The 25,473-nt window shown below is 39.9% G+C and overlaps 2 protein-coding genes across 2 annotated transcripts; one reads left to right on the top strand and one right to left on the bottom strand.

Annotated features, from left to right (window-relative positions):
* Positions 1 to 1,107: 1,107 nt before the first annotated feature.
* Positions 1,108 to 16,418, top strand: CAPN10 (calpain 10). Its single transcript, XM_010198364.2, has 12 exons — positions 1,108 to 1,275; positions 2,446 to 2,577; positions 2,878 to 3,074; positions 4,340 to 4,557; positions 5,078 to 5,219; positions 7,268 to 7,434; positions 7,975 to 8,258; positions 8,742 to 8,944; positions 10,231 to 10,486; positions 11,320 to 11,519; positions 12,110 to 12,155; positions 12,889 to 16,418. Exons 1-12 carry the CDS (start codon positions 1,132 to 1,134, stop codon positions 12,916 to 12,918), a joined length of 2,019 nt encoding a protein of 672 aa, XP_010196666.1. The 5' UTR covers positions 1,108 to 1,131; the 3' UTR covers positions 12,919 to 16,418.
* Positions 14,850 to 24,300, bottom strand: LOC104555099 (cytochrome P450 2J2). Its single transcript, XM_010198363.2, has 9 exons — positions 24,130 to 24,300; positions 22,918 to 23,080; positions 22,286 to 22,435; positions 20,601 to 20,761; positions 18,919 to 19,092; positions 18,619 to 18,760; positions 17,803 to 17,990; positions 16,775 to 16,916; positions 14,850 to 15,028 (listed from the first exon to the last, which is right to left on the bottom strand). Exons 1-9 carry the CDS (start codon positions 24,298 to 24,300, stop codon positions 14,850 to 14,852), a joined length of 1,470 nt encoding a protein of 489 aa, XP_010196665.2.
* Positions 24,301 to 25,473: the final 1,173 nt, after the last annotated feature.

The raw sequence follows: 25,473 nt of genomic DNA on the forward strand, positions 1-25,473 counted from the left end.
TATTTAGTGATAAGCTATCGAAAATGGGACTTTTTCTTTTGCCATTATCACTACGTGTGAGGGCCAATGCTTTCTCCGTCGTAACCCTCACCGAAAGACGTTTTTTCCTCAGCCTGGAGGAGCTGGGCGAGTGCCCATCGCGCTGCCGTGCCCCAGCCGTGATAAGGCGCGTTCCCGCCGCTCCCCTCAGCCGCGATGCGGCGCGTTCCCGCCGCTCCCCTCAGCCGTGCCCCAGCCGTGATAAGGCGCGTTCCCGCCGCTCCCCTCAGCCGCGATGCGGCGCGTTCCCGCCGCTCCCCTCAGCCGTGCCCCAGCCGCGATGCGGCGCGTTCCCGCCGCTCCCCTCAGCCGCGATGCGGCGCGTTCCCGCCGCTCCCCTCAGCCGTGCCCCAGCCGCGATGAGGCGCGTTCCCGCCGCTCCCTTCAGCCGTGCCCCAGCCGCGATGCGGCGCGTTCCCGCCGCTCCCCTCAGCCGCGATGAGGCGCGTTCCCGCCGCGGAGCACGGAGCGGCCGCCGCGGGGCACGCTGGGACCGGGCTCTCCCTGCTCGGCGGGCGGCGACCGGTCGGTGGTGCGTGAGTCACGTGGCCGCCCGCCGCCTCGTCATTGGTCGGCGGCGCAGTCCGTTAGCTCGGGGCCGGCGGAGGCTGGGGGGCGGTGAGAGTGTCCGGCGTTGCCCCGGTGACGGCCGCCCCGGGCATGGCGGCGGGGCGCGTCCCCCGGTGAGGAGGCGGCCGGGGGCAGGCGGGTGGTGAACGCTGTTGTCGTGAAGGGTGCCGGGGCAGGGATCGTGAGTAGGAGGAGGCCTTGCGGGGGCTGGCTCTGTGAGGAGTCGATGGGAGGGCGGGGAAGGGGTCTGCGTGGCCGTGTCCTTTGAGAGCTCTCCTTTCTCTTTTCTAGCGAAGCGGGGGACCTCTGGGGCGGCATCGGGTGCTGAACGAAGCCAGCCATGGTATGGTTCAAGGTGCTCCGTGGAAAGCGTGAGAAGCTTTCTGTTCCTAAGTCAATCTGCCGTGTCGATTAGGTTCTCGGTTGCAATTCCCGAGTAACGCCCGCTTATATTATAGATTGGTGCTTGGCGATGTGAAGTCGTGGAAATAGCCGGCAAAGCTGCTCAGGATCGTGTTGAAAATGCTGGGAGACAACAGGCAATTAACCGTGAAAAGAGACCTTTACACAGACCCCACGTTTCCAGCCAATGATACCTCTATATTTTTTGATTATTGTACCCCGCTTGCCCAATTCAGAGGCGAGATATCTTGGTTGAGACCTAAGGTGAGTTTTAAGGTATAAAAGACTGATTTTAGCAGAACCGGACTTCAAAGTGGTAAATGATAGTGTTGAATGACTGCTTCTGGATGTTCTCATTGCATAGAGATGCAGAAGTGATAAAACCAGTGTACATCAGCATTAGCAGTATAGGTTATGGTTTTTAAATCTGAATGATTGCTCATAGGTTTGATTTAAGCCTTGCAGAACTTTTGAATTTCATGGAGGTAGCAGAAATTCAGACATTTTGTTAGAAATGTTTTATTGTTCAAATAATGTGTATACCAAGTTAAGAAGCAGCATTGTGTCATTCATGAATTTTTCTATATATTGTATACCTACCTTGAAAATAAATAACTGGATTTCAGAGCTTTTTAGAAGGATATTGGGGTTTTTGTGATTGTTGATTTGGATAATGAAAAATAAAACATTTTTAAGATTACAATATCATATGACTTGTCTTGCTTTTAAATTTGCAGCTGGGTTTCAGAACAAGCCATTTGGGAGCTAACAAGTGTAGAACAGTGAAAGAGCTGTTGCTTATCAGATGGAACTGGCAAACAAATGACTTTATGGAGCCCAGTGCACAGCTTTCTGCATTTATACTTTACACCTTGATTACCACTGAGGACTGACCAGTTAATTTCCATCTCTTGCAGCATTTACAAGTGAGAGAAAAATAATTTAAAAACCTCACTTTCACATCAGATTAAGTGTCCAAGATTTTGTATTTGAAATTACCTCATTTACTGCCAAGTAATCTCTGTTTATTTGCCTTAGGAAAGGTTTTTCTCTTGCTAATTTGGAGATTTTTGTAACTTGGGCTGTGCAGTTCAATGTGAGCAGCATCAGTTCTGTCACAGTTGATGTCTTGAAAGGAGCTTATGAATTATGTCTTTTATTTATTGGTGCCTCTGCCAAGGTTGCACCTGATGGTAACACTGTGTACTAAAATTTGTATGGGAACTAGATTTACCTCACATGAAGTACCTGTAAAATAGTCACAAGGCAATGATTTGTTCTTTCTTACTTAGGCTGTGTCTGAAGAAGAAACATTCTAGAAGTAAAACTTCCCTGATTTATGGAGGTCTTTGGAGCTCTCCCATTCCCTGAAACACAGACTTCCTTAGAATATTATGCAGGATGTGGGTTTAATTCCCCTCCTTTTCATTTTAGGACATTTGTTCTACTCCTCGGTTATTTTCAAACAATCTACAGGATGTACAAGTGAAACAAGGAATTTTAGGAGACTGTTGGTTCCTGTGTGCCTGTGTAGCTTTGCAGAAGAGTAAATACCTCCTGAATAAGGTATGGAGAGGTTTCTTGTTTCAGGTTTCAGAAGTTACTTCACCTAATTTACATTTGGATATTGTTCTTGATCCCAGGCCTCCTCCTTTAGCAGGGGTTGGACTGGGTGATCTCTGGGGGTCTCTTCCAACCCCTGCTGTTCTGTCATATGAGTATCGGTTTTGTCATGCTTAGTTTTACTGTTATAGGTCTTCTTCTTTTCTGGGATTATTACAAGTGGTTGATACATAGTGTATTTTCCACGTGTTTTGTTTACAAGAAGTCATTGTTTGTCTTGATTTCTGGCTTTTGGCCATCTAGGTGATTCCTCCAGGTCAGCCCAGCTGGACAGATGAGTCGTATCGAGGCTGTTTCACGTGTCGAGTCTGGCAGTTTGGGCAGTGGGTAGAAGTGACCATCGATGACCGTTTGCCTTGCCTTGGTGGTAAACTCTGCTTTTCCCACTGTCAGACAGAGGATTTGTTTTGGCTTCCACTGTTGGAAAAAGCTTATGCAAAGTATGTGAATGCTGTTACTGAGGGGAGGTAAAGGGAGGTGCAGTCCTGGTATACCTTCTGCTTACTTGTATTATCTGACTGCTTTGGGCACAGATCAATATAAAGTACAATGGCCCCTAGCTTTCCTGTGGTGGATTGCATAGAAGATGTTCTTTAAACTGTAGATCTGTAGGATGTGGTTCTACCTGCATATGAGGTAAGATAGCCTTAGGGTGAGAGTTATGATGAAAAGTAAGAGCTGCAATGAATTTTCAGTATTCAAATGAAGTCACTATCCATTGTTCATCTAGCCTAATAAAGGCAAATATTTTGCAGCATAGGAAGGCAGCTGAGGGCTCAATGAAAAGCAGAAAACATGTAAATATTTTCATTGAAAGCTACATTATGTCAGTTCATGCTAGTTGAGGCTCTGGTTGCATGTGTTTCACTGCTCTTTGGATTAGTTTGATAGTTGATTGTTCTGAGAAGAAACAACCATATTGTTACTCTATTTGTAAATGCAGCTATTTTGTATTTTATAACCCATCCATCAAACTTCTGTCCAGATGGACAAAACAGTTTGAAGAGACTGCACTGGTAAGGTAGTCATCAAATGTTCAAATGGACTTGGAGGCAAGATTGTGTGGCTGACAGCAGAGGGCGGAGAAGGACTTTATGTGAGGCAATTTATTCAACTGTAGGTACACTGAGCAGAAGTCGTGGTTCAGCAATCACATGTTAGACCTTCTCTGTAGGTTTAAAAGGTAATGGTTTTCTGTAGAGATCCCATCTTTCTATCTTATCTTACCATTCTATTAAAGCCTTGATTTCTTTTGCATCTGCTGCATCAGGTAGAATAGACTCTTGATTTTCTTAAATTCTTGATGAAAGTGCTCCTTTGTGCAGAGTGGTTGAAGAATAATTGAAGAGGAAGAAATGTTATTATACATAATGCAGTTAGTGTATCATGAAAATGTAATGCAGGGATAATAAGATACAAATGAGGAGTACTGGACTAGAGTGATTTCTAAATAGGATAGAATGAGTTGTAATAAACTTCTCATCCAACAGTGGAGTGTCTGAGGGCTTGTGTGTTCTTTAGATGTCATTTCTGTATAAATAAAGTAGTATGTGCTTTCTGTGCCTACTTGGGGGTGTGAAGTACGGTACAGTCATGACTGTGGTATAGGGTGGGGTTGAAGGTACGTAAGAATCGTGTTTCTTTAGTTCTGCTGTTTATAGAAGTGTTTTCTTACCTTTGGGTGTTTTTTTGGTGTTTTTTATAGAGTGCATGGATCATATGAACAGTTATGGGCAGGACAGGTGGCAGATGCTTTGGTTGATCTGACTGGAGGAATTGCTGAAAGATGGACCCTGAAAGGCCCTGGAAGAAACACAGAGGAAGAAAAGAATGGCATGTTTTTGGAGAAGGCAGTGTTTAGAAGATTAATGAATCTGAAGGAACAATGTGTAATAAGTTGCTCAGTCCTCAATTCCAGACAAGGTAATAGTGAAGTTCTAGCCAATTTTAAAAGAAATGTCTCTATTTAAGAGTTCATAGCACAAGACAGCCAGCAAATGCATAGTGCTGATTCTGTATGACTTTCATGGTGAAATTTTATATGCCTTTGGATAAAGATTTAAAGATGTTTCAGAGTTGAGGATGTAGGGCGCTTTTTGTATTAGATGTTGATATGGCTGTTTCTCAAACACAAATAAACAGCCCACCCCCCAAAAAAGGGCTTAAAAATAGCCTTAAAAACCCCAATGAATTTCAGTAACTGAGAATTTGTAGCTCAAGTAGTGACTTAATGTGCTTCAAAATTTTAATTTATTTTATTTCTCTATAGTCACAACTACAATGGACTTTTGGGGGGTTTTAATGCTCTTTTTATACTGATTTAAAACCAATTTACTTTTATATCCACATTGCTTTCTTTCCCAGGATAATTTAATTTCATTCATTGTAAAATACAGGTTCTTTTGTTTACTCCCAAATGCCTTTTCTTTTTTTTTACATTCAGGTGCAAGTGAACTGGGAGAATTTCATGCCTTTATTGTGATAGATGTGTTGAATCTGTCTGAAGTGTCAGACAAGGAAATCTTCCTTCTGAGAATACGAAATCCTTGGGGGAGGCGGTGCTGGAGAGGTCCCTGGTGCAAGGGGTGAGTGGGTTTATTTTCACTTGAAAAGTTATTTGGGAATGTTCTGAATCACAAAGAGATGTATTAGAAGGGCTGTGGGCCGTAGGTCACGAGAGGTTCTCCTCCCTCTCTACTCTGCCCTTATGAGACCACATCTGGAATATTTGTGTCCAGTTCTGGGCCCCTCAGTTCCAGAAGGACAGGGAGCTCCTGGAGAGAGTTCAGCGCAGGGCCACCAAGATGACGGAGTAGAGCAACTCCCTTGTGATGAAAGGCTGAGGGAGCTGAGGCTCTTCAGCTTGGAGAAGAGAAGACTGAGGGGTGACCTCATTCATGTTTACAAATGTGTGAAGGATGGGTGTCAGGAGTATGGAGCCAGGCTGTTCTCAGTGATGTCCAATGGCAGGACAAGGAGCAATGGGTACAAGCTCGAACAGATGAGATTCCAAAGAAACACAAGGAGAAATTTCTTCCCTGTTCAGGTGATGGAGCACTGGAGTGGGCTGGCCAGATAGGTTGTGGAGTCCCTCTCTCTGGAGACATTCAAAACCCACCTGGATGTGTTCTTGTGTGACCTACTCCAGGTGGCCGTGCTCTGGCAGGGGGTTGAACTGGATGATCTTTTGAGGTCGCTTCCAACCCTTAAGATTCTGTGCTGCATAGTGAAGGAGAAAGGCTTCAGTTTGTATGCAGTCCTTCACAGAGTTCTGTAATTCACACAGCTTGTTGGTTTAAAGGCTGATCATTTTAGTCTATTAGTCCTGATAAACTAGATTTTTTTTGGTTTTGTTTTGTTTATCAAGGCATCATTTGTAGAGATAAACAGAAGATGTTGGCTTTTTTCTGCCTCTGATTTTTGAGGTGCTTTTTTGTTGTTCTGCAATTGATCAAAGTATCTTTGCTTGTAAGATGTTTGTGACTTAGAAGTAGTCATTCAGCTTTGCTCGACTCTTCTCATTTGATCTTATCTCATCTGGAGCAGACAAGTGAAGGACTATGTATAAAAAAATATAGCACAAGGAAAGAGGCCATTTTTTTTTTTTGCTTGTGTGCTCTCATTTCCATAGATCTCTATGAGTAGGAGAAGCTGGAACTGTTAGAGATACAGAGTTGGATATAAAGAGATCTGTTTTAAAGGAAATGCAGAAATCTGTTTAGCAGTTTGTATGGCAAAGGACAGGCCCTACTGGCTTATTTTGAAAAGTGTTAGTGTGTTTAGACTGTATGAAAGAACATGCAGTTCTGGAACCACGGAGCAAGCTTTCAGCATTAAAGTATGGTAACAATACAATCATGTTAATAAACATTTGCGAGAAATATGGTGGGTTTTTTTCCCCTGAGTTAAAAAGTTAAATTGAGTCTTAAGTTATGTGCTTTGCCTTTGGCAGAGTTTTAGTTTTACATTTGGTCTCATAGTTTCTTTGCCAGACAGTAAGTTGTCATTTGCTTATAGTTTCAAGAGGATGACATTGCTTTGGGTGGCCTTAGAGCCCTGTTTGATTTAAGTGCAGAACTGTTCTTTGTGGTTAGTGAAGCAATCAAAAGTGTTGAAAGTAACTAGCTTTTAATGGGCCCTAAATAATGAGGTGTTTAAATTCTTGGTTTGTCATGATTCAACCAGCAGATTTTTGGGGATAACCAGCTGCTTCATACAGCCAGTGGGTTTTGGTGCTCACTGTACAGCATTAGAATTCTTTCTGAACAGACATGGTGCAGCTTGTTTGACTTTTCTCATCACTGTTTTTAACAATTGTTAAAATCTTTCTTTTGCTCACATGCTTTGGTCTGTACTGTTGTAAGCACAGTAACTGTTGCACCTAGAAGTATTCTACTGGATCTAATCTGGTGTTGGGTTGTTTCTAAGTTACTTTTTTTATATGTAGTGATTCATACTTTCTGTTCTCCCTCTTGCTTACTAGTGATGTGCATATAGAAATATTCAGTGCAAGTATTTGACAATAAAATGAAGACACTTCTTTATTGCCTTACTCCTTAGGGTATTTGATAGAACATTCTTGTGGAAGTTTATCAGGCAATGAACTAAAAGTTAACTTCTGTCTTATGTGCAGTGGTCAAGGATGGAGCCAGCTAAATCCAGCAGTGGCCTCAGAGCTGCTCTCACAGATCCAAGAGGGAGAATTCTGGGTTGATGAAGAGGAATTCTTTAGGGAATTTGATGAGATTACCATGGGCTTTCCAGTCAATGAGGAAGGACAACTTCAGAGCCTCTATACAGGTGTGGGATGAGTAAACATTTTTCTCATGCAAGTAGCATTATGTCAATAGGAAAGACTGATTTGAGTTGCAAATGGATGCAGCTAAACCATAATTTCTCTTTCTCAGTCTTTCAATCTTCCTTTAGACCCAAAGGCCTTTTCAGTCTCTACTGGGAAGAATAAAGGGATAAGAGAAAATTGAAGACCTTTAGAGGAGTGTTTGATACATCTCTGAAGTCTAATTGCATACTAGCTTGTTGAGAGATTAGTGTTCCCTGTCCAGAAGGCTGTTCTGGACAGCCTTGGGATTTTGTCTTTTAGTGGGAGATAAACCAGGAACAATTTATTGTAAAAATCACATCATCAATCTGCCATTACCAGCTGGGACATTAATTCTCATTCCTCTCAAAACCTTGGTCATGAATATCTGCTTGGAGAAAGTGTCAGGGCTACAACAGCATGCTTTCTTGGGCTAGAGGATCTCTGTCATATGTCTGTTGTATAAAATTAAGTAGCCTCTGGTATCTGAAATCCACCCCATGTTTTTCTTATTTTGTTAGAGAAAGTGCTGTGTCACTCACAGAATCTTTTTGGATCCTGGGTGAGAGGCCAATCTGCAGGTGGCTGCCGTAACAACAGCAGCTTCCCTACCAACCCAAAGTTCTGGCTGAGAGTCTGTGAAAAGAGTGAGGTGTGCATTGCTCTGCTGCAGAAACAGCGCAAGTACACTGCAGACTGGGCTGGAAGAATTCAAAATCTCACTCACTTAGCAGAGGAGAATCTCTCATTGACAGAAGGGACACAGGGGAGGAATTACCAGGCTGTGGGATTGCACGTCTGGAAGGTAATATGGGAGAGACTTTGTGCAAATACAAGTTTTAAAGCTTTACCGAAGTGTCTGAGGAAAGTCATGCATTTCCTACAGCAGTGATGTGATTCAGCTGTTCACAAATTTCACACATTGTTCTGATTTACCTTAGAATGATCCTGTTTACCTCACAATGCAGTTACTGTCTGTACAAACTGTTTGTAGGCTCATACTTTCTTCTTAATGTTGAGTGCCAAGCAGCAAAACTTTTGGGGCTGTTCCAAGCTAATGCATGACATTTCAGGCTGACTGATGACTATTCCTGAATTTACTTCTCCTGAATATTAACTCTTCTTACTCTTTGATGTTTAGCTTTTCTGCTGATACTTACCTACTTGTTCCCTTTTGTAAATGGATGCATGTTTAAAAATGTTTTAAACAATCTTTGATAATGTTTAGTTTTATTTAAAACTCCTCATTTTCCCTAAAACACCACATATCATTATGCATCTATTCTAGGTGGAGAAGAAACGATTTAACCTTCCAAAGACCCTCTCTACTCCTCCAGTTGTCGGTACCATCTGTCACTCCTATGATAGAGAAGTGCATATATGCTGTGACCTTTCACCTGGATTCTATCTTGTTGTTCCCAGCACTTTTCTGAAAGATGCAGTAGGGAATTTCTTGCTTCGTGTCTTTTCAACGGGAAGGATCTCTCTCAGGTAGGTTTAAATCAAACCAGAACACTTCTTGTAAGTGTTCAAAATTTGTTGAAGAGTTGAGTAGAGTACCACATAACAGTATTATTTTGTCTTGGAACACTACTTACATGAGTTCAATCTCCTTCGGTTTTTTTTTGTGAAGCTGCTGCTACTTATTGTTAAAATATCAGTCAGAAATAGCCAGATGAGTAGCGTCTTCACTCTAAACTTCAGCCTAGTGTTTTGGGAAAGTGCATGTTTTGTAAAAGAACTGATTAGGTTTCTGCAGAACATGTTTCCCAATATGTGGCAGTTTGTTCATAATGTGTGGAAAATGTAAATGTGTCAGAGAAGTTGAAAGGTGGTGTTATTACTGCAAGCAGTATGTTGCTAGAAAACACATACTAACAGATTGCTTGACATACAACATTGTTACCAAGCAGTACAGCTTCAAATGCAAAGGTAGTGTCAGCAGCGGACTCAGATGATACAATGCTCACAGCTCATCCTTTCAGGACAGCTGTTGCTGCTGTTGTCTTTAGCTGACCAAAGTATTTTCTTTCGTCCCTCAGGTTGGTGCTGGGACTGGTACTGTTCAATATATTCATTAATGACCTTGATGAGGGAACAGAGGGCACTGTCAGCAAGCTGTAGAACACATTGTACTTTCAGTGATGGTATAAAATTTCTAGTATTGCTGTTAAGTTTAAGCTTTCCTTAGACTGCAGCAGAGGTTCCAGCCTCGAGTCTAAAATGGGCAGTCACAGCTGTTTTGTATTCTCCACTGGAAAACTGGAAATAAGAACAGATGAAATGTTTTCAAGTTATGCTGAAACATAGTTTCAAATGTTGCACTACTGATAATAAAAAGAAATTGTTCATATGGCTGTGAAAAGCAGATCTGGGCTAGGATTGAGGTAGAATTAATGTTACAGTGATCAAGTCAGCAGGTAAACTGATGGTTTCCTATGATTAAAGATGTAGTGAATACAAAAAAGAATACAGTGTATGCTTTGGAGTTCCTGAAGTGCCCAGGTGTACTCCAGAAGACACTGTCACTTTTATTGCTTTCAATAGCACAAGGGTAACATGAAAAAAAAAGTGTAAAATGTTTTATTTCACAAATGTGCAAAAATCTTACCTGATTTTAGCACATAGTTTCTATATGCTGTGGTGTTCTTGTGGGGTTCTGTGGATTATCTAAGAGTTATAAAGTCTTCTGTGTAGAAAGTTTGGAGCAATTGTGTTCATGTAAGTTAACCTAATACTAGTTCATTTTAGTTTCTTTTCTCTCTTATGTTTGATAGTGAGCTAAAGCCACCACCCACAGATGCTGCGTGCTCTGAAGAGTTCCCAGCAGGTGAATGGGAGACAGTGCAGCTGCATGGATGCTGGAAAAATGGGCAAAGTGCTGGAGGCAGCAGGAACTTCCCCTCCTTCCATATCAATCCCTGCTTTCCCCTGTCGATTCCTGCAGGACCAGGAAAGAGCAGTGTGAAAGTTACCCTCCGTCAGCACTGCCAAGACAGCAAGTGTCGTCCCATAGGTTTCCACATTTTCCAGGTAAGAGTTCTGGTCAGTTGGGTTGCTCATTTGCCAAGTGAAATGATGAACCCTTTTGAGGCTTTGCAGAGAATTCTCAGTGTCTTAGTGACTGAGGACCAGACTTTTTGGTAACTCATTGTGAAAACCTGCTTTCTTCATCTCTAATATCGATTTGTCTGTTGGCAAATGATGTTGAGTCTGCAGACAAGAGTAGAATTCAAAGTGACTGTGATATGTTAAACAGATGGACTGAAACAAAACAAGACATGATTTGGCATGGGCAGATACAGGTTCTACATGATTGTGCCAGTGATTAACTGCATAAATGTGGGGTGAGAAGCTTCTGGCTAGGTAGCTGTTTTGCAGGGAAAGCTAGCTTTATTTTCAGAAAATGTGCTTCAAAAGAGATGTTGCTTAAGTGAAGAGTTTAGAACTGAGTATCAGGAGCCATCATGTAGTTTCAAATATACAGATTGTGAAGAAAGATCAAGGCTTTTTTTATGCCTATAGGAGACTGAGAAGTCAAATATGAATTCTTAGTACAGGAAAGGCTGCTAGAAGGAGGAAGGACAGAGTCTGTTCACCATATCCATGAGGTGCAAACCAAGTATATTAGCCTGCAGGGAAGAGGAGTAAGGCTGGACAACAGAAAAAGCAACTGAGCTTGTAGGTAGAGGTCTATGTAAATTGTCTACCAACATGCTAGGAATTATTTATCTGTACTTAATACCATCTGGGTTTTCTGGAGGCCTTCTCATCCCTCTCTTCTATAGCTCTATACAGAAGAGAGTATTTGGGGTGGAATAGATATGGAAAAGATGGACATGTTTTCATTCTGTTTTTTTCTGCAGGTGCCTAACAGCAGCTGGAAACCACATACTTCCTCTTTCCTGCACTTGGAGCCAGTGGTTAGCTGTGTACCTCATTGCTATTCCCAGGAAGTGAGCCAGCTTTGCCAACTTCCTCCAGGAAGTTATGTAGTTATTCCTTCTACCTACTTGCCCAATACAGAGGGCAATTTTACAGTGGTCATAGCAACCAAAATAGACAGGTAAGAATACGTTGCCTCCTATTTGCATTTCTAGTATTTTTAGTGCCTGTATCACAGGAGGTTTGGAAACAGTAGCCACAGTGACATGTTCTCACTTCTGATAGAAAATGTTTTTTTGAGGTCTTTGCATTGCTGTTGTGTTTGCAAGCATTGCTGACCTCTTTGGTTATGATGGAAGAACGACTGAAAAAAGAAGTATTTGTTAAGTCTTGCATCAGTTGCTAAATAACAAATGTCTAGTGCTGGAGAAGATGGCATTAAAGCATTTATCAGCTATATCTGGATATTGGTATTTATGCTGAAATTTTACTAAACTTTTTACTAAACAGGATTGATTCTGAGAAAATGCAGTGAGTAGCAAACCTCACTGCAGGTGGTTCCTCCTGGTGTGAGCAGTAACCAGTCTGAATGGGAGTTTGTAGATTCTGTAAGATTTTCAGTAAGGTTCCATAAAGTCACTGCAGGGTTCCATAAGGGAAAACGAAACCTAGCAGAACAGTCTTCCCTTTCTCAAGTGGGATAAATGCCTGATGTTTACAAGATCTCCCAGTGCTTTGTGTGGAAATAAGTGTGGCTTTGGTTTTCAACAGGAAGCGCATTCACAGCCAGGAAACACTTGGACAAGTGTTGCAAGAGGTGAGTGAGATATTTTAATTCCCTTGTTCTAAAAATGTTGCAGAGGCACCCTTGAGGCTTTGTGTTAACTCATGTTCATGTTAACTCAGTTGTTTGCTGGTGGACTGGACTTGGAATGTTCTTGTTATTTTAATACTTATGAGCTGAAGTATGTAATGAAGTTCTTTATTACTGTTGTTTTGGAAACAATATTGTAAAGTCATGATTACAGAAAGAATACATTCCAATATGTTTCTATATTATTCTCTGAAAATGATTTAGAGTCAATTTAGAGTCTTGAGGACTTGAAGAATTTGGAAATGGCATTGCTAGTTTTCTTATCATGGCAGAAATGAATGCCTGAAACTAATCTTCAGCAGCATAGGCTTTTCTAAAGACTGGACTCTAAATCATTCAGCACTTGCAGGGGCTTAACCTCTGAAGGATGTAGGCAGTCTGGCTTACTGAGGAGCTGGGCTGTTGGCTTCAAAGGGTGCATCACAGCAGACCTGGATGTCAGGGTATTTTTCTAGAAGTTTGTCTATGTCTTTTCTAGTCAGTGAAGTGATGGGATTTATGGGTTGTAGTTTTTTAAAGAAGTTTCACAGGAAAAGCTTGCAGTTTGGCTTTAATTTCTAAATCTTGCTTGTCTCTGATTTACTTTAGTTTCTTATGGGTTTATTCTCTTTCTTGACCAAAAAACCAGTTAACTTATGGAGTAGCTTTTTTTTCTGCATTGTTCATTTTCTTACAGATTGCATTTACAACTGTGATGAAAAGGTGATCTGTGATTCTCACACTGTCAACTTGAAAACCATTGGAAAGCCAAGGGATTTCCAGTCACCACTCCGGGTTCTCAGTTTTAAATGTAATAACAAGAAGATACTCTTAGCCCAGCTGTTTTTCACCGGTACTGTCGGGCTTATGATGACTTCTTTGTAAAAATACCTCCTTAGTCATGTAAACTCTGAATATTTGTTCTTCCCATGTTTTTTAGGGACAGCTTGTACAGTAGATATTCATAATGTACCTCAGTTTGTAAAAACCACAGGTGAAGAATAGGTGCATGTTTTAACCCAAGCTACAGTTGTAGAGGAAAACCAGAAAACATCTGTGCATAATTAAATAATGTTTTGGGGGAAAAAAAATAAAATCAAGCTTACAGAATAACTTCAGGAGACCAAAGGGGTAAACACAGAGGGAAGAAACTGGAGTCCTTTTTCACCTCAAGAATGATCAAAATACACTGGAGCAGAGAAAGTCCAGGCTTATATCCTACACTGCCAGTCATGCTGCTGAGCACTTTATCTTGGGCCCTTTGCTTGAACTGTGCAAATGGTGGATTTGAAAAGAAAGACTTTTGTGGTGAGTTTTTCCTTAATGAACACAACAAAGAGGAAAGATAAGACTTGAAAACTTTTCTTCATGAACTATTATGTCAGACTGCTTTTGTAAATCTGTACAAATGTTTTATGCAAGACCTGCCCTCGCTGTAAGAAATACAAACTTTAAGAGATTTTTCTTAATTTATGTTTGAGAGTATTTCTTATTCAGGGAGGATATTTTTAGATGTTATATTTTCCTCAGTAAAAATGGAGGAACATTGAGAGTTTTATGACGTCTTTTATTAAAAAGGTGAAAACTGTTGATGTCAAGTCTGCATTTTTGTTCTGTAATAGCAAACCTTACAGTGTGTTAGGATCCTGGGTAAGGGAATAACTGGAAATGTTTGAGAGAAGATTCAAGTCTTCCATTAGTTTTACATCTGAGAAATGTGCAATATTCTACTTCTGCTTTTAAGTACATCCTAGAATAATTTATACTTGTTCCTATTGAACTTTGAAAATACAAAGCATCTAAGATGCTTGCAGCCAAGTTTTAAGTGGTCAAAACTTGCCACATCTCTTGTGAAATGATGAGACAACAGAAGAAAAGATTGTGTAATAATTTTTTACTGTGCCTGCTTTAACAAACATTGGCATCTTTTTTATTTTTCTTTTTTTTTAAAGCTGTTCCTTTCTTTTCAAATAGGAAGTTGTTGGATGATATAATAGTATTTCTAAACAGAAGAAGGAAAGGTTCACAAAAGCACCTGGATCTGAGAGTTGTGATAAAGTAGGAAACAGGTACTGAGGAAGGATAGAACAAATCTAAGGATTTATAAATGGACTATGAGGCCCCATTCTGCAATCATGTGTGCATATGTGAAGTCTGTACTGCAATATATAATGCTTCAATAGAGTGTGAAAGGAAAAGGAGTCAAAACTAGGTGTCTGTGCTCTGCTACATTCTGTAAAAGCATGTGAGAAAAGACCTTGTGTCAACATGGAGCAGTAACAGCATACTAATGACTTTTTTTTTAATTCATGCATCAGTGTGATGCTTCACTGAGCACATGTGGCAGATCTCTAAAATCCTACATCTAATTCATTGCTACTGTGAGTGTGAAAATACCTTTTTTCAGTAACATATTGTTGTGTACTTGTCTGTACTGTAGGATGCAATTATATAATTTTGACATGTACACTTATTGTAATTTCAAAAAGCTCAAACATGAAGTCAGATCTCCTAAATAAAACCACTCTAGGACTGCTCTGAGTCATACTGAGCTACCTATGTTTGAATACAATTGAAACAGTGATATGTGTTCTTGAAATCACTATATCTGCAATTATTGACCCGTTGAGTTCCCTCTGCGTTGTAGTCTGTTGCAGACTAGCGTGGGATAGCACAGAGTTTATATGGATGTGGCTGCAATATTGCACCCAAAATGTACTCCAAGTTGATTTCCTTTACTCCCTCGGGGAGCTGGAATGTGAATGCCCGAAGGAGGTTGGTAAAGAAGATGAACAGTTCAACTCGTGCCATCTGTTCCCCCAGACATACACGGTGCCCTGCAGAAGAAGGGGAGAGTTAGTTGTATAAAGTTCAGTTCTGAGAAAGATCTTCAAACAAATTCTGTTAATGTAAGAATTCTTTCCCGTTTTCTTCTGTAAGGACAGAAGATGCATTTGGAGATAGGGAAAGTATTTATTTAACTGAGAAACTGTACATCTCTATTTATATCAAATGCTTGGTTTGGATTTTGTCTTTGTGTTTTGGTTGGTGGGTTTTTTCCCTCTGGAGTATATGCAAAATTCTCCCTTTCCATTTCTGCTTTTTGTTCTGTGACAATGATGTATTGTTTCTCAGTTAAGCCAAATTTTAAAAGGCTTTGTTTACTTCAGGGTTTTATCTTTGGTTGTTGTGGACTGGAACAATGTGGGATGCAATTCTGAAGCCAGGTAGAATGGTCACAGAACGGTAGGGGTTGGAAGGGACCTCTGGAGATCATCTAGTCCAATCCCTCTGATGATGTTATCAAGCTTTCTTCAACAGCAATTAAGAGGGCTGTATTGGGTCCTTGTAGCTCACCAGCTCTAACACTGGCCAGGAGCAGATAGGTAAGCTAAGGGAACAAAACATAGGCATGTACAGGGATGTATCTATATAGACTCAGTGACTCATTTTGGCATATTGTTTTCACAGTATATTTTGGGATATCTATATATTCCAGACTAGAAAAACCTAACACATTCCAGTTACAGAAATACTTGGATTATATAAACAGAAAACAACCAAAGCAAGTTAGAGAACTTCCTATGCCTGGATTGAAATGGTAGTCTAAGTTAGATCTCGATTCATAAAAGCTAGTGGGCATTTGGTGAGATGCTAAGTACCTGTCTTGCAAATACGATTTTAGGTTTTATAGGCAGTTTGGGCAAATGTGTTTTAAAATCTGGATTTACTGTTTAATCTGACTGTTCTGTGTGTTACTTGGTATACTAGTTGCTTTTTATCTACAACAAATGTATAATAGCATAGTTTGTCCCAGGAACATAAAACCATCTCATCTGTTTCCCAGTGTCATTTGTTGTTTAATTTAATGCCAGCTTCCTGTTTTGTGCTCTGCATTTCTTCATTATCTGTTTATTGGACCAACTGGTAGTCTAGAGAAACCCTGAGCTCTGTTTTATACTGCTTTTCACTCTTTTTTTTTGGTCCTCTCTCATGTCTTTGAATTGCTGCATTTTGCATTGTGAATGAGATAAGTTGTATTTATATGCTTTTGAAAGGTTAGAATTTTTTCTTACTTGCCTAATAATATTCTACTGAAAAGACTGGATGTTGCTAGTTTTGTGGAGACAGAAGGGAAGCTGGTGCTAAAATATTACTGTAGAATTTTGCAGACTGAGGTTTGGTTTCCTGCTTTACCACAGATTTTTCTCTGTAGATCTTGACAAATCATATTAACTTTTGTCTTTGGATTTCCTGTTTGTAAAGTGAGAATAAATCTATTTTCTGATTTGAATGTGTTACCAGGATTTAATACATTAGGGACTAAGGAGCTCAGATACCCTCATAGTAGGTGTCATACATATACTCAGGAGATAGCATTATGTCTTTTGGCTGCCCTTATCCTCTCAATGTATGAAAAATAACACATGCAAGACACTATTTGTGTCTCTTACAGTCTCTGTAGTCTCCGTGTCAATATGTTTGTATAAAAACATATTTATAAAGTTGAGACTTCAGAAACAGTGTTTTCAGTCTTGGCCCAAAACACAGCGAACAGGGATATCCACACATCAGGACATTACCTGCTGAGAAAGGTAAGAATGCCTCTTTGTTCACAAAGTTGCCATCCAAATCAAGGAAATGATTTGGGTTGAACTTCCAAGGAGTCACCCAGTGCTCGGGGTCATACACAACAGAGTGCAGATTTGGCAATACAAGCGTGCCCTGCAAGAAGCAGCAGAGATTGAGTTTTCCATGGATTATACTTTTTTTTTTGGACTTTCTCTTAGATAATTCACCATCCTGTGCCTGCAACCCAGTGTTTGATTCCAGCCAATCTTTTCCTGTGCACATCCAGGGATAACAAACCCTTGTTATCCTCTGTGAGTCATAAAATATTACATATTTGCCTTTAAGTTTTCTTCTGCCAGGGCTACTGAGTGTCTTCATGCGGAAGCTAGAGTGGAGGTTGGATAGTTTTACACACTTGCTAGACATAACACCTTCCCTTTTGTTTTTTGTTCTCTTTATTGGATATTTTAAGTCCATCACATCAATTTAATGCTTAATATATTTGGAATGTTTTCATCATGCCAATATAATTGTCAGATCACACAGACACAGTGGTAGGGGTTGGAAGGGACCTTTAGAAATCCTCTAGTCCAACCTCCCTGCCAAAGCAGGTCCACCTAGATCAGGTCACACAGGTGCAGCCTGTTGTCCTGAGCTGCCATTGTCTTCAGCATGTGGTGGTGAGGGGAGGTGGGAGTGTGTGTGGGGGTGTGTGTGTGTTTGGCATTCATTACACCTCATTTCTTCACCATTCCTTAACACACATGTCCTGCTTTGATGCCCAGACATCATCCACATTTGTCTAGTAAGAAGAAAGACCTCAGTTTTCCTTCTGTTTGCTGCTTGTGCCATGAGCCTTTTCTAATGTAGACTTAGCTAATGTAGACTTAGCCCTGACTCAGAGCTCTCAGCTGTGTTTCATGCCACATACTATCACATGCTCTCTAGGCAAAGTTAAGAACTGTAGAACCTAATGTCATATAGAGACTAAATATTGATAGCCCAAAGCTTTAAGAAACATTGGAGGTGTGCTCTGTACCTTTTTAATGTGAAAGCCCAGGAGAGTTGTATCCCTCACACACTGTCGCAGGACCCCCACAGAGGTAACGTTGCTGTACCGCAGCGCCTCGTGAATCACAGCGTTTGTATAGGGCAGCCTTTTACGGTCCTCATAGCTGACAAGATGAGAGGGTTCCAGGACAGCCTCTATCTCTCTTTGAACCTTTTCTGCAGAGAAATGAAAAGATTTTAACTTGTTTTTCCCCATTTTTCCAGCATATTTCTGTACGAGTGGGTCCAGGAGTGGGGAAAAAAAGATCTTCTGTTGCTATGAAGTGCATTGGCGTGTGGTTTGACCGCTGTGTTGGTTCCATTTGATAAAGAAAGTGCATATACCCAAACCACAAGAGGATCTCTCGTTTAAGACACATTCCACCTGGTGATGAGGATAATCCAGTTCTATGTTTCAGAAATATAGGATGTGATTTCTGTTACATTTATAAATGCACATCAGACCAGATATCTTTTTAAAGTTTTTCCCCTTTGAAGGTTAGGAAGACAACAGGTTGCATATGAACTGTCTTTAGCTCATTATTCTGTGTTTGCCATCTGCTTCTAGTGAGATAAAACTGTGGCTGCTGCTAATATGTGCTTGTGTTGCTTCTTAGCGAACTGGTGGGGAAAGCACACGTTTGTTTCATTTCTTAAACTTTGCTTTTCTAGATCTCAACTGAGGTATCACCATTCTTATTCATTGCTAAGAATTGTTTTGATGTATTGCAAGTGATTGAGCTAATACACTGTTCATTATGATGTAATGTTGAGTGCAGTTCTCTCTGATGATGCTTTTGCTCACCTTGTATTTCTGGGTGTTGCACCATATAGAGCAGTGCCCAGAGAAGAGTGGTACTTGTTGTTTCTGTCCCTCCCAGTAAAAGATCAACCACAGCCTGAACCATATTGTCTTTATTGAATGTAGAAGTAGGGTCATCTTTGGTCTGTAGAGCATATTCACAAGAAAACAATGAAGTGGATGATTTAAGACATTTCATCAGTTCGGTAGAAATTCCAATTATAAAAATTCCATAGCTGTTACTTGAGCAGCAAATATTGGTCATAGGCATTGAGGGAATAGTGTGATTAAACAGATACTTACTTTTGTTATTTGAGCCAGGTAGAAGTCAATGAGGTCCTGAGGATCACCTGTGTTCTGTCTCTCATGAATCTGGACCTCATTCATAACTAAATTGTGCATGAAGTCACTGTATGCAAACACTTTCTGATGAGGTCCTGGGAGATGGTGCATAAGCCATGGGAAAGCATCATACATCTGGGATTTTAAACAAAAATGGAGAAAGATGAGCTCTTTTACATTGAGAACCCAATTCTAATTTCCTACAGTTTTGTCACTGTGATACTTGGGTTCCTAATTAGGATGAAATGCAGTAGGCACGAGTCAGGGAGAGACTGAATACTGGAATGGGCTTCCAAGAGTCTGTGAAATCTCCATCCCTGGAGCTATACATAATATGGAGCAGTCTAAATTGTTATTATCATGTTGATGATCAATATCTGATAATCACACTTTCTAATCTTAATAGAGACGCTGAAGACTGAAAAGGTGTGGAAGCTGGCTGACCTCTCTGTTTTGGAAAGCTTTCCTGCAGGAGAAACTGGCATGTGTATTTGTTGAGGGGTTATTTTTTGTTTCATTTCTTTATATTGTGTATGTTTAGTGATTAGACACCAATCTCTAGGACTGCTGACAGAGCCTTTGTTTTATCTATGGCCTGTGATTAGAAATCTGTTGCTCAGTGCAGACTTCCTCATCAGATAACCAAAATGTCAACATGATGTAGTGAGTGGTATCAGGTCACAGGAGAGATTTTACTCTTTTGATATGTATCATAGAATCATAGAATGGTAGAGTTGGAAGGGACCTTTAGAGATCATCGAGTCCAACCCCCCTGCAGAAGCAGGTTCACCTAGATCAGGTCGCTTAGGAACATGTCCAGGCGGGTCTTGAAGACCTCCAAGGAAGGAGACTCCACAATCTCTGGGCAGCCTGTGCCAGGGCTCCCTCACCTGAACAGTGAAATGTATCTAATAATTCAACAGTGGGTTGCATTATAATTCAGTGGGCAAATCAGAGTAATTGAGCGCTGCACTTGGCTCAAAAGCAGGACTTTCTCAACCTTGACTCTTACTCCGATTTTTTTAAGGCATCTCTGTATGAAAGAGTTGGAGAATCTGATGGTGTTGCAGAACGCCAGTGTGCCAAACTCTTCACAGTGTAAGCAATAGTTAGACTTTCAAGAACTAAAAAGATTTTTTTTGATGGGATGAAACTGTCACCTGTTTCTTACAGGAAGCTCAGTCTAACTCATATCTTGGTGATAATATGAGCTACATGAGAAGCAAGATATCCTGTTGAAAGAAAAGTACTTTGAAGGCTTAGTTCTTATTAACTGCACTTCTGTGTTCTGAAGACTAAATGGAAATTAAATTTTAAAGGTTGCTTTCACTTAAACAGTTGAGAATTTTAGGTACCCAGTACTCTGGAAGTGGTTACTCATTTGAAATACATTATGTATTTTGGAAATCTGTGGAAAAACTGGTAATTGTCTAGAATGTAAATGTTAGGCCACACCATTTACCGACATGAAGAACATAAGGCAGCCATGAGACATACAAGGTGTGTGTTCCTTACTCCACAATGGCTCATGGAATGATGGCGTGAAAACCTTTGGGAGTAGTTGTCACTGACTTTTAATTTGTTTTAACTTGTGTAGCACAAAGGCACTTTGGGGAATAAGAACATGAAAATTAGATTCTTACCCTGCCCCAGATAGTAGCTTGAAAGTAGATCACAAAAGAAACAGCTTTGATAAGCTTGTTGAAAGATTCGTCGTTGCTGGAGAAGCGGTGACCGAAAACAACAGCACAAATTATATTTGCAATAGCATGGACTATGAAGGTACGAGGGTTGAAAGGTTTGCCTGTGAATACAGCAGGTACCAGTGAATAGTTTTGAATAGACTAGGTGAGAAAAACGAAAGAACAGGAAGAGTTGGGGTTTTTATTTGTCATGGCTATACAACGACAACAGTAAAAGTAATAGTAGGTCTGAGTGTGGAAGATCAGAATACTTGGAGATAAATTTCATACAAGAAAACTCTGGTTTCATTCAAGTTAAGCAGATGGAGTGTAACCACAAGGAATTTTTATTTTCAATGTACTTTCTACTCTTGTAAAATACAATGATTATTGGTTTTGAGAAGACAAATATTACATCTCTCCTCTCTGTGACTTCTGCTCTGGGTTGTGTGAAAACATATGCCTTCAAATCTGGAGGCATGTGTTTTAAGCTTGGCAATTAAAAACCAAAATGAACTCTCCCCTTCTCCAAACCAGAAACAAGAAATAATTGAAGTTTTAATTTCTTAATCAAGTTGAAATGACTTGTCTCCTTCTGGAGAGCAGCAAAGCTTAACAATTCAACTGTGTATATTTGTTTTTTTAAATATTCTATTTCCCCACAGACAGAAAAGGCAAAGCTCCCACAATGTTCATATTAAAAGACAGAAAACACCTCCCCTTAAAAAGTGTTAATATGAACAGGGGCTAAATCCAGAAAAAATAAATAAGTGCACACTTCAATGGTAAGGACAACCTTCGAATTATGCTACTATGGAAAATGGTGGATTATACCTCTCTGACTTCAGTGCAATGTCTGTAGTCCTTGGAAAGGATAAATACAATTATTCAGTTAAAAATTGAACAAGGATTGCACGGAAGGTAAAGATTTGGGCTGTACAGAGACTCAGATTGGATCATAGAATGGTAGGGTTGGAAGGGACCTTTAGAGATCATCTAGTCCAACCCCCCTGTATTAATCTCTTTGAAAAGATCTGTGAATATGTTGCTCTCAGAAGAGCTGTATCTAGTGCAAAGAGAATTGGAGCGAGACCTTAGTCAGTTCTCTCTGCTTTCACGTCAGTACAGGACGTGATGTGGGTGAGGGATTTGGCTGGGTAGAATATTTATATTTAATTGCTTTATTTTGGCATCTTGCTGAAATTCTATTTCATCCAAACCTTAAAAAGAAATTTTGTTGGACAACTGAGTGAGACATTCCTTGTGTTGGGGTTCTTTCTCTGCCAAATCCTAAAGGCTTGCTGTCCTAGAACGACTCGCAGCAGGTCACACGTTGTGCATTTTATGGAGAAGAACATAGGGTTTTCTATATTCCTTGAATGTAAGAATTATTACCAGCTGTCCCCACAAGACTGTGTTGATAATAAACATTTTTTTTGCTGTTCTTCTTCCAAAAAACAACTTTATATTGCCCACTGAGCAGACAAAACATTATTTTTGGAAGAATGCAATTAAGAAGCCAGTAAAACTTCCACTAATATGGAAAATGTCTATATTGCTTGTAAAAATGTATTGTGAAACCTTTACTGCCTGAACCTACTATATTTCAGCCACAGCTCTTGGTGTTGTTCTTCTAGTGAATTTACCTTTTGTGTTTGCAAAGATGTCCACAAGGTGACAGGCCTCTGTTTGAATTTGATGCTCCAAATTGTTCTTACCGAGTGCCAGGCTTCTTATTACTGTCATGCCAAAGCGTCTCTGTTGCTTCCAGGTGTGCCCACTGGTCAGAAAAATCCCTGAAGAACACACAGAAGTTTATTTCATTGATGGGAAGGGAAATCCTTTCACTACAGGAGGCAAAATTTGGTTTAGATTAGGTTTTGGTCTCTAACTTAGGTTTTGGTGACTCCCAGCCCATCTAGCTGCTTACAAACGTGACCCTGCAAGCTCCACTCTACTGGGTTTTGGTAAGGACAGAACAGCTTTGTTACAGATGTCTTCTACATGAACAGCCTTCTGGTTTAGAAGTGGTACAAATTAAGGGTAACTCCTCTACGTAAACATTCTTTTGAATCTATTGGGAAAGAAAAAAGTCAATAGTGTGTTTTGTAAGAGGAGATATATTTGTTTTTACCTTTTCTTAGCATGAGACCTCTTTGCTATGTCAGCCCTGTTCTGTACTTGCACAGCAATAACTCTTAGATGTGTGTATGTACAGGAAAGCACCTGTCTGGCTTTACATCTTGTTCCTATTTCAGTGTTGTGTAACACCTTGTACCTTTCTCGCCCATCATATCCCTGTAGAACGGGGTGAGGGGTCTTCCGGAAACGTCCTCTGAATGGGTGATGATGCCATCTTTTACTGCTCTGTACCCATTTAGTACAACCACGGGTGTCTGTCCCATCCACAGTGTGTAGATGTTTCCATAGATGTTGGTTAACTGAAGAGTTAAAACCAGTTAATGAATAAATATGAAAGCAGGGAATGCATACACTAACATACTAATTTCAGAGGGTTTTTCTGTATCCCATTCACTGACATCACTTTGCATGAGAGGTTTCAGAAAAATGTACCCTTCTGTTGTAAAGTGCATTGGGAACAGAAAATAATCACACTTTATGGATGAAGCATTAAGGACATATCTCAGGAGACTACCTCTGAAAAATGTCACTAAAAAAAGAACCAGAGGTTTTCTTTGTCAGCTCAGAATCAATGAACAAATGAATGCAGGCATATCCCAGAGCTCTTCTGTTTCTTTTATTAATGCATCAAGATTATCATTTCTTGCTGCTAACTTCTAAACAAAGCAAAGAAAGGTTTTGCATTCTTTCCTATAGATTCCAAGTGATTTTATTTTTTCCCTGTTATCTTTCCTCAGGTCATACTTGTGTTTTTCCTTAAAAGAATTTGAAGCAAGTTCCTTACATTTTTTAAATAGTTTAAATTGATTTACGAAGGAGCCACACTGTGAACATAACAGCAATCAAATTCTCCTGATTTGTTTTAGTAATAAACTGTTTACTGCACACAATAAACCTTTTTTCCTGTACAAATAAGAAAAAAAGAGTCATTTTAGTGTATTTGTTTGGTCTTCAAATGGAGAGCAGGCGACTCATGGTCTGGAGATGTTGCAGTGACATTAGTGTCAGGCAATGAAGTTCTACTAGAGGTGGTTTACAGGATTAGATATCAACACAGAAACAGAGACATTGGAACATCATGCTTTTGACACTGCTTGAGATAGTGTTACATGTGCATGTTACTGTATCCAAAAGAGAAATAACTGGGAGTAAAGCAATGCTGGTGTTTATTACTCAGCAATATTTTTAATAACACAGGGTTCTTGAGTTCTTTGAAATTGGCTGATAATCAAGGTTTAAAATAAGGGTTAAAAGAAATAATAGTAAGTTTAGGCTGTTCCTATGCAATGTACAAATTAAGTTAAAAACAGATTCAGACTGATTTTCAACTGTAGAGATAAATAAATACCTTAGTGAGAGTTTCTCGACGAAGCTTGAAGTCCAGCAGCCACAAATTTCCGATGATGGGGAGGGGAACTGGTCCTGGGGGAAGCTGGGTACGCATCCATTGCAGCTTTAGGAACTGCAAAATCAGGAGACATGCTACCAGAGCTACAAAAAACTCACCAATCTCCAACATCTCACTGTTTCTTTGGTTGGATTTTTTGGTTTTGTGGTGGAGTTTATGGTTTGACTTCCTCTGAAGATTTGTAGTTGTATAGGTGAGTTTGCTTCTACTGAACAATTCTAAAGTCCTCTCTTCTAATCAAACCCCTTCTAGAGAATATATGTCTGCTTTAGCCACCTCCCTCTCACTCTGACAAGTTTTCCCAAGCTGAAGTCCTTAGAAAATGGAAAGACATGATCCTTTGAGGTAGCCAAGCCACACCTACTCCCTTTTATGATCTGTAATTGTGATCTGTCTGTTTTTTCACGTAGTATTTTATTTCCTTCTTAGTACTGATGCTGGGTCTAAATGCCAATTATTGAACAGTTATCCAAGGATATCTAAGTGTCTTGCATAATGATAAGACCTCATGCAGTTTCCTATAGTTAAACATTAGAATACTCAGGATGTAACACTTATTTCCATTATGAAATACTGTAATTATTATGTTGTTTCTTTTACAGAAGAAACATTTACATCTATGCAACTCCTATGTGTTAGGATATGATCTCTGAGGTGAAAAAGAATTTAATTCATCCAGCATGAAGCTAAATTAAGGTTTTAGGATTTTTGTTTGTTTTTAAAAGGTGTAAGTATCAGGAAAATATCTACTTTCCCCTTTGATCGTATTCTAGGTTAAGTTACATGGAACATGAGTGATTACTTTCTGTCCTGTGGATTGTATAGTGTCTATAAAAATTTTCTTCTTTAGTAATAAGGATTGAAATTTCCTTCTGAAAACTTTGGAGTTGAAAAAACACCCAGGTTCTATTTTACCTTCGAAAAAGAACAAATAAACTGAAGAAAGAGGCAAAACATTTAATCTTTATTGATTCGTGGACCCATAAGCTTTCTGGGAGGGATTTGTATCAATGTCTGGCAAATTTTAACTTAAAAGAGACTTAATTTTCTTATGTGCTATTCACTAACCTCATTATGGTCTATGCACTATAGTAGGTTGCTTTGAAAGTTTTGGGAATCTCCAGGACTGGAAAGCAAACAGAAATGGCATAATTCTGGTGTTTTGGGACAAGATAAAGGATTTAGCTAATTTCTTCAGTCTACCTTCAGATAATTTAGAACAAATTATTATTTGAGACAGAATCTTAGACCTCATTTCCCATTTTAGGTCCTCCCATTGCAGTG

The sequence above is a fragment of the Colius striatus genome, chromosome 12 (genome assembly GCF_028858725.1).
Source record: "Colius striatus isolate bColStr4 chromosome 12, bColStr4.1.hap1, whole genome shotgun sequence".
Classification (NCBI taxonomy): domain Eukaryota; kingdom Metazoa; phylum Chordata; class Aves; order Coliiformes; family Coliidae; genus Colius; species Colius striatus.

What these genes read in the sequence shown, in the direction of transcription:
- LOC104555099 (XM_010198363.2), bottom strand. Translation starts at nt 24,300, where the DNA reads ATGTTGGAGATTGGTGAGTTTTTTGTAGCTCTGGTAGCATGTCTCCTG. An exon ending in ACCTGGCTCAAATAACAAAA is followed by an intron (nt 18,761 to 18,918) that starts GTAAGTATCTGT and finishes TATGCTCTACAG; the next exon opens with ACCAAAGATGACCCTACTTC. An exon ending in ATTCTTACCTTTCTCAGCAG is followed by an intron (nt 15,029 to 16,774) that starts GTAATGTCCTGA and finishes CTTCTTCTGCAG; the next exon opens with GGCACCGTGTATGTCTGGGG.
- CAPN10 (XM_010198364.2), top strand. Translation starts at nt 1,132, where the DNA reads ATGCTGGGAGACAACAGGCAATTAACCGTGAAAAGAGACCTTTACACA. An exon ending in TGGGATTGCACGTCTGGAAG is followed by an intron (nt 8,259 to 8,741) that starts GTAATATGGGAG and finishes CATCTATTCTAG; the next exon opens with GTGGAGAAGAAACGATTTAA. An exon ending in TAGGTTTCCACATTTTCCAG is followed by an intron (nt 10,487 to 11,319) that starts GTAAGAGTTCTG and finishes TTTTTTCTGCAG; the next exon opens with GTGCCTAACAGCAGCTGGAA.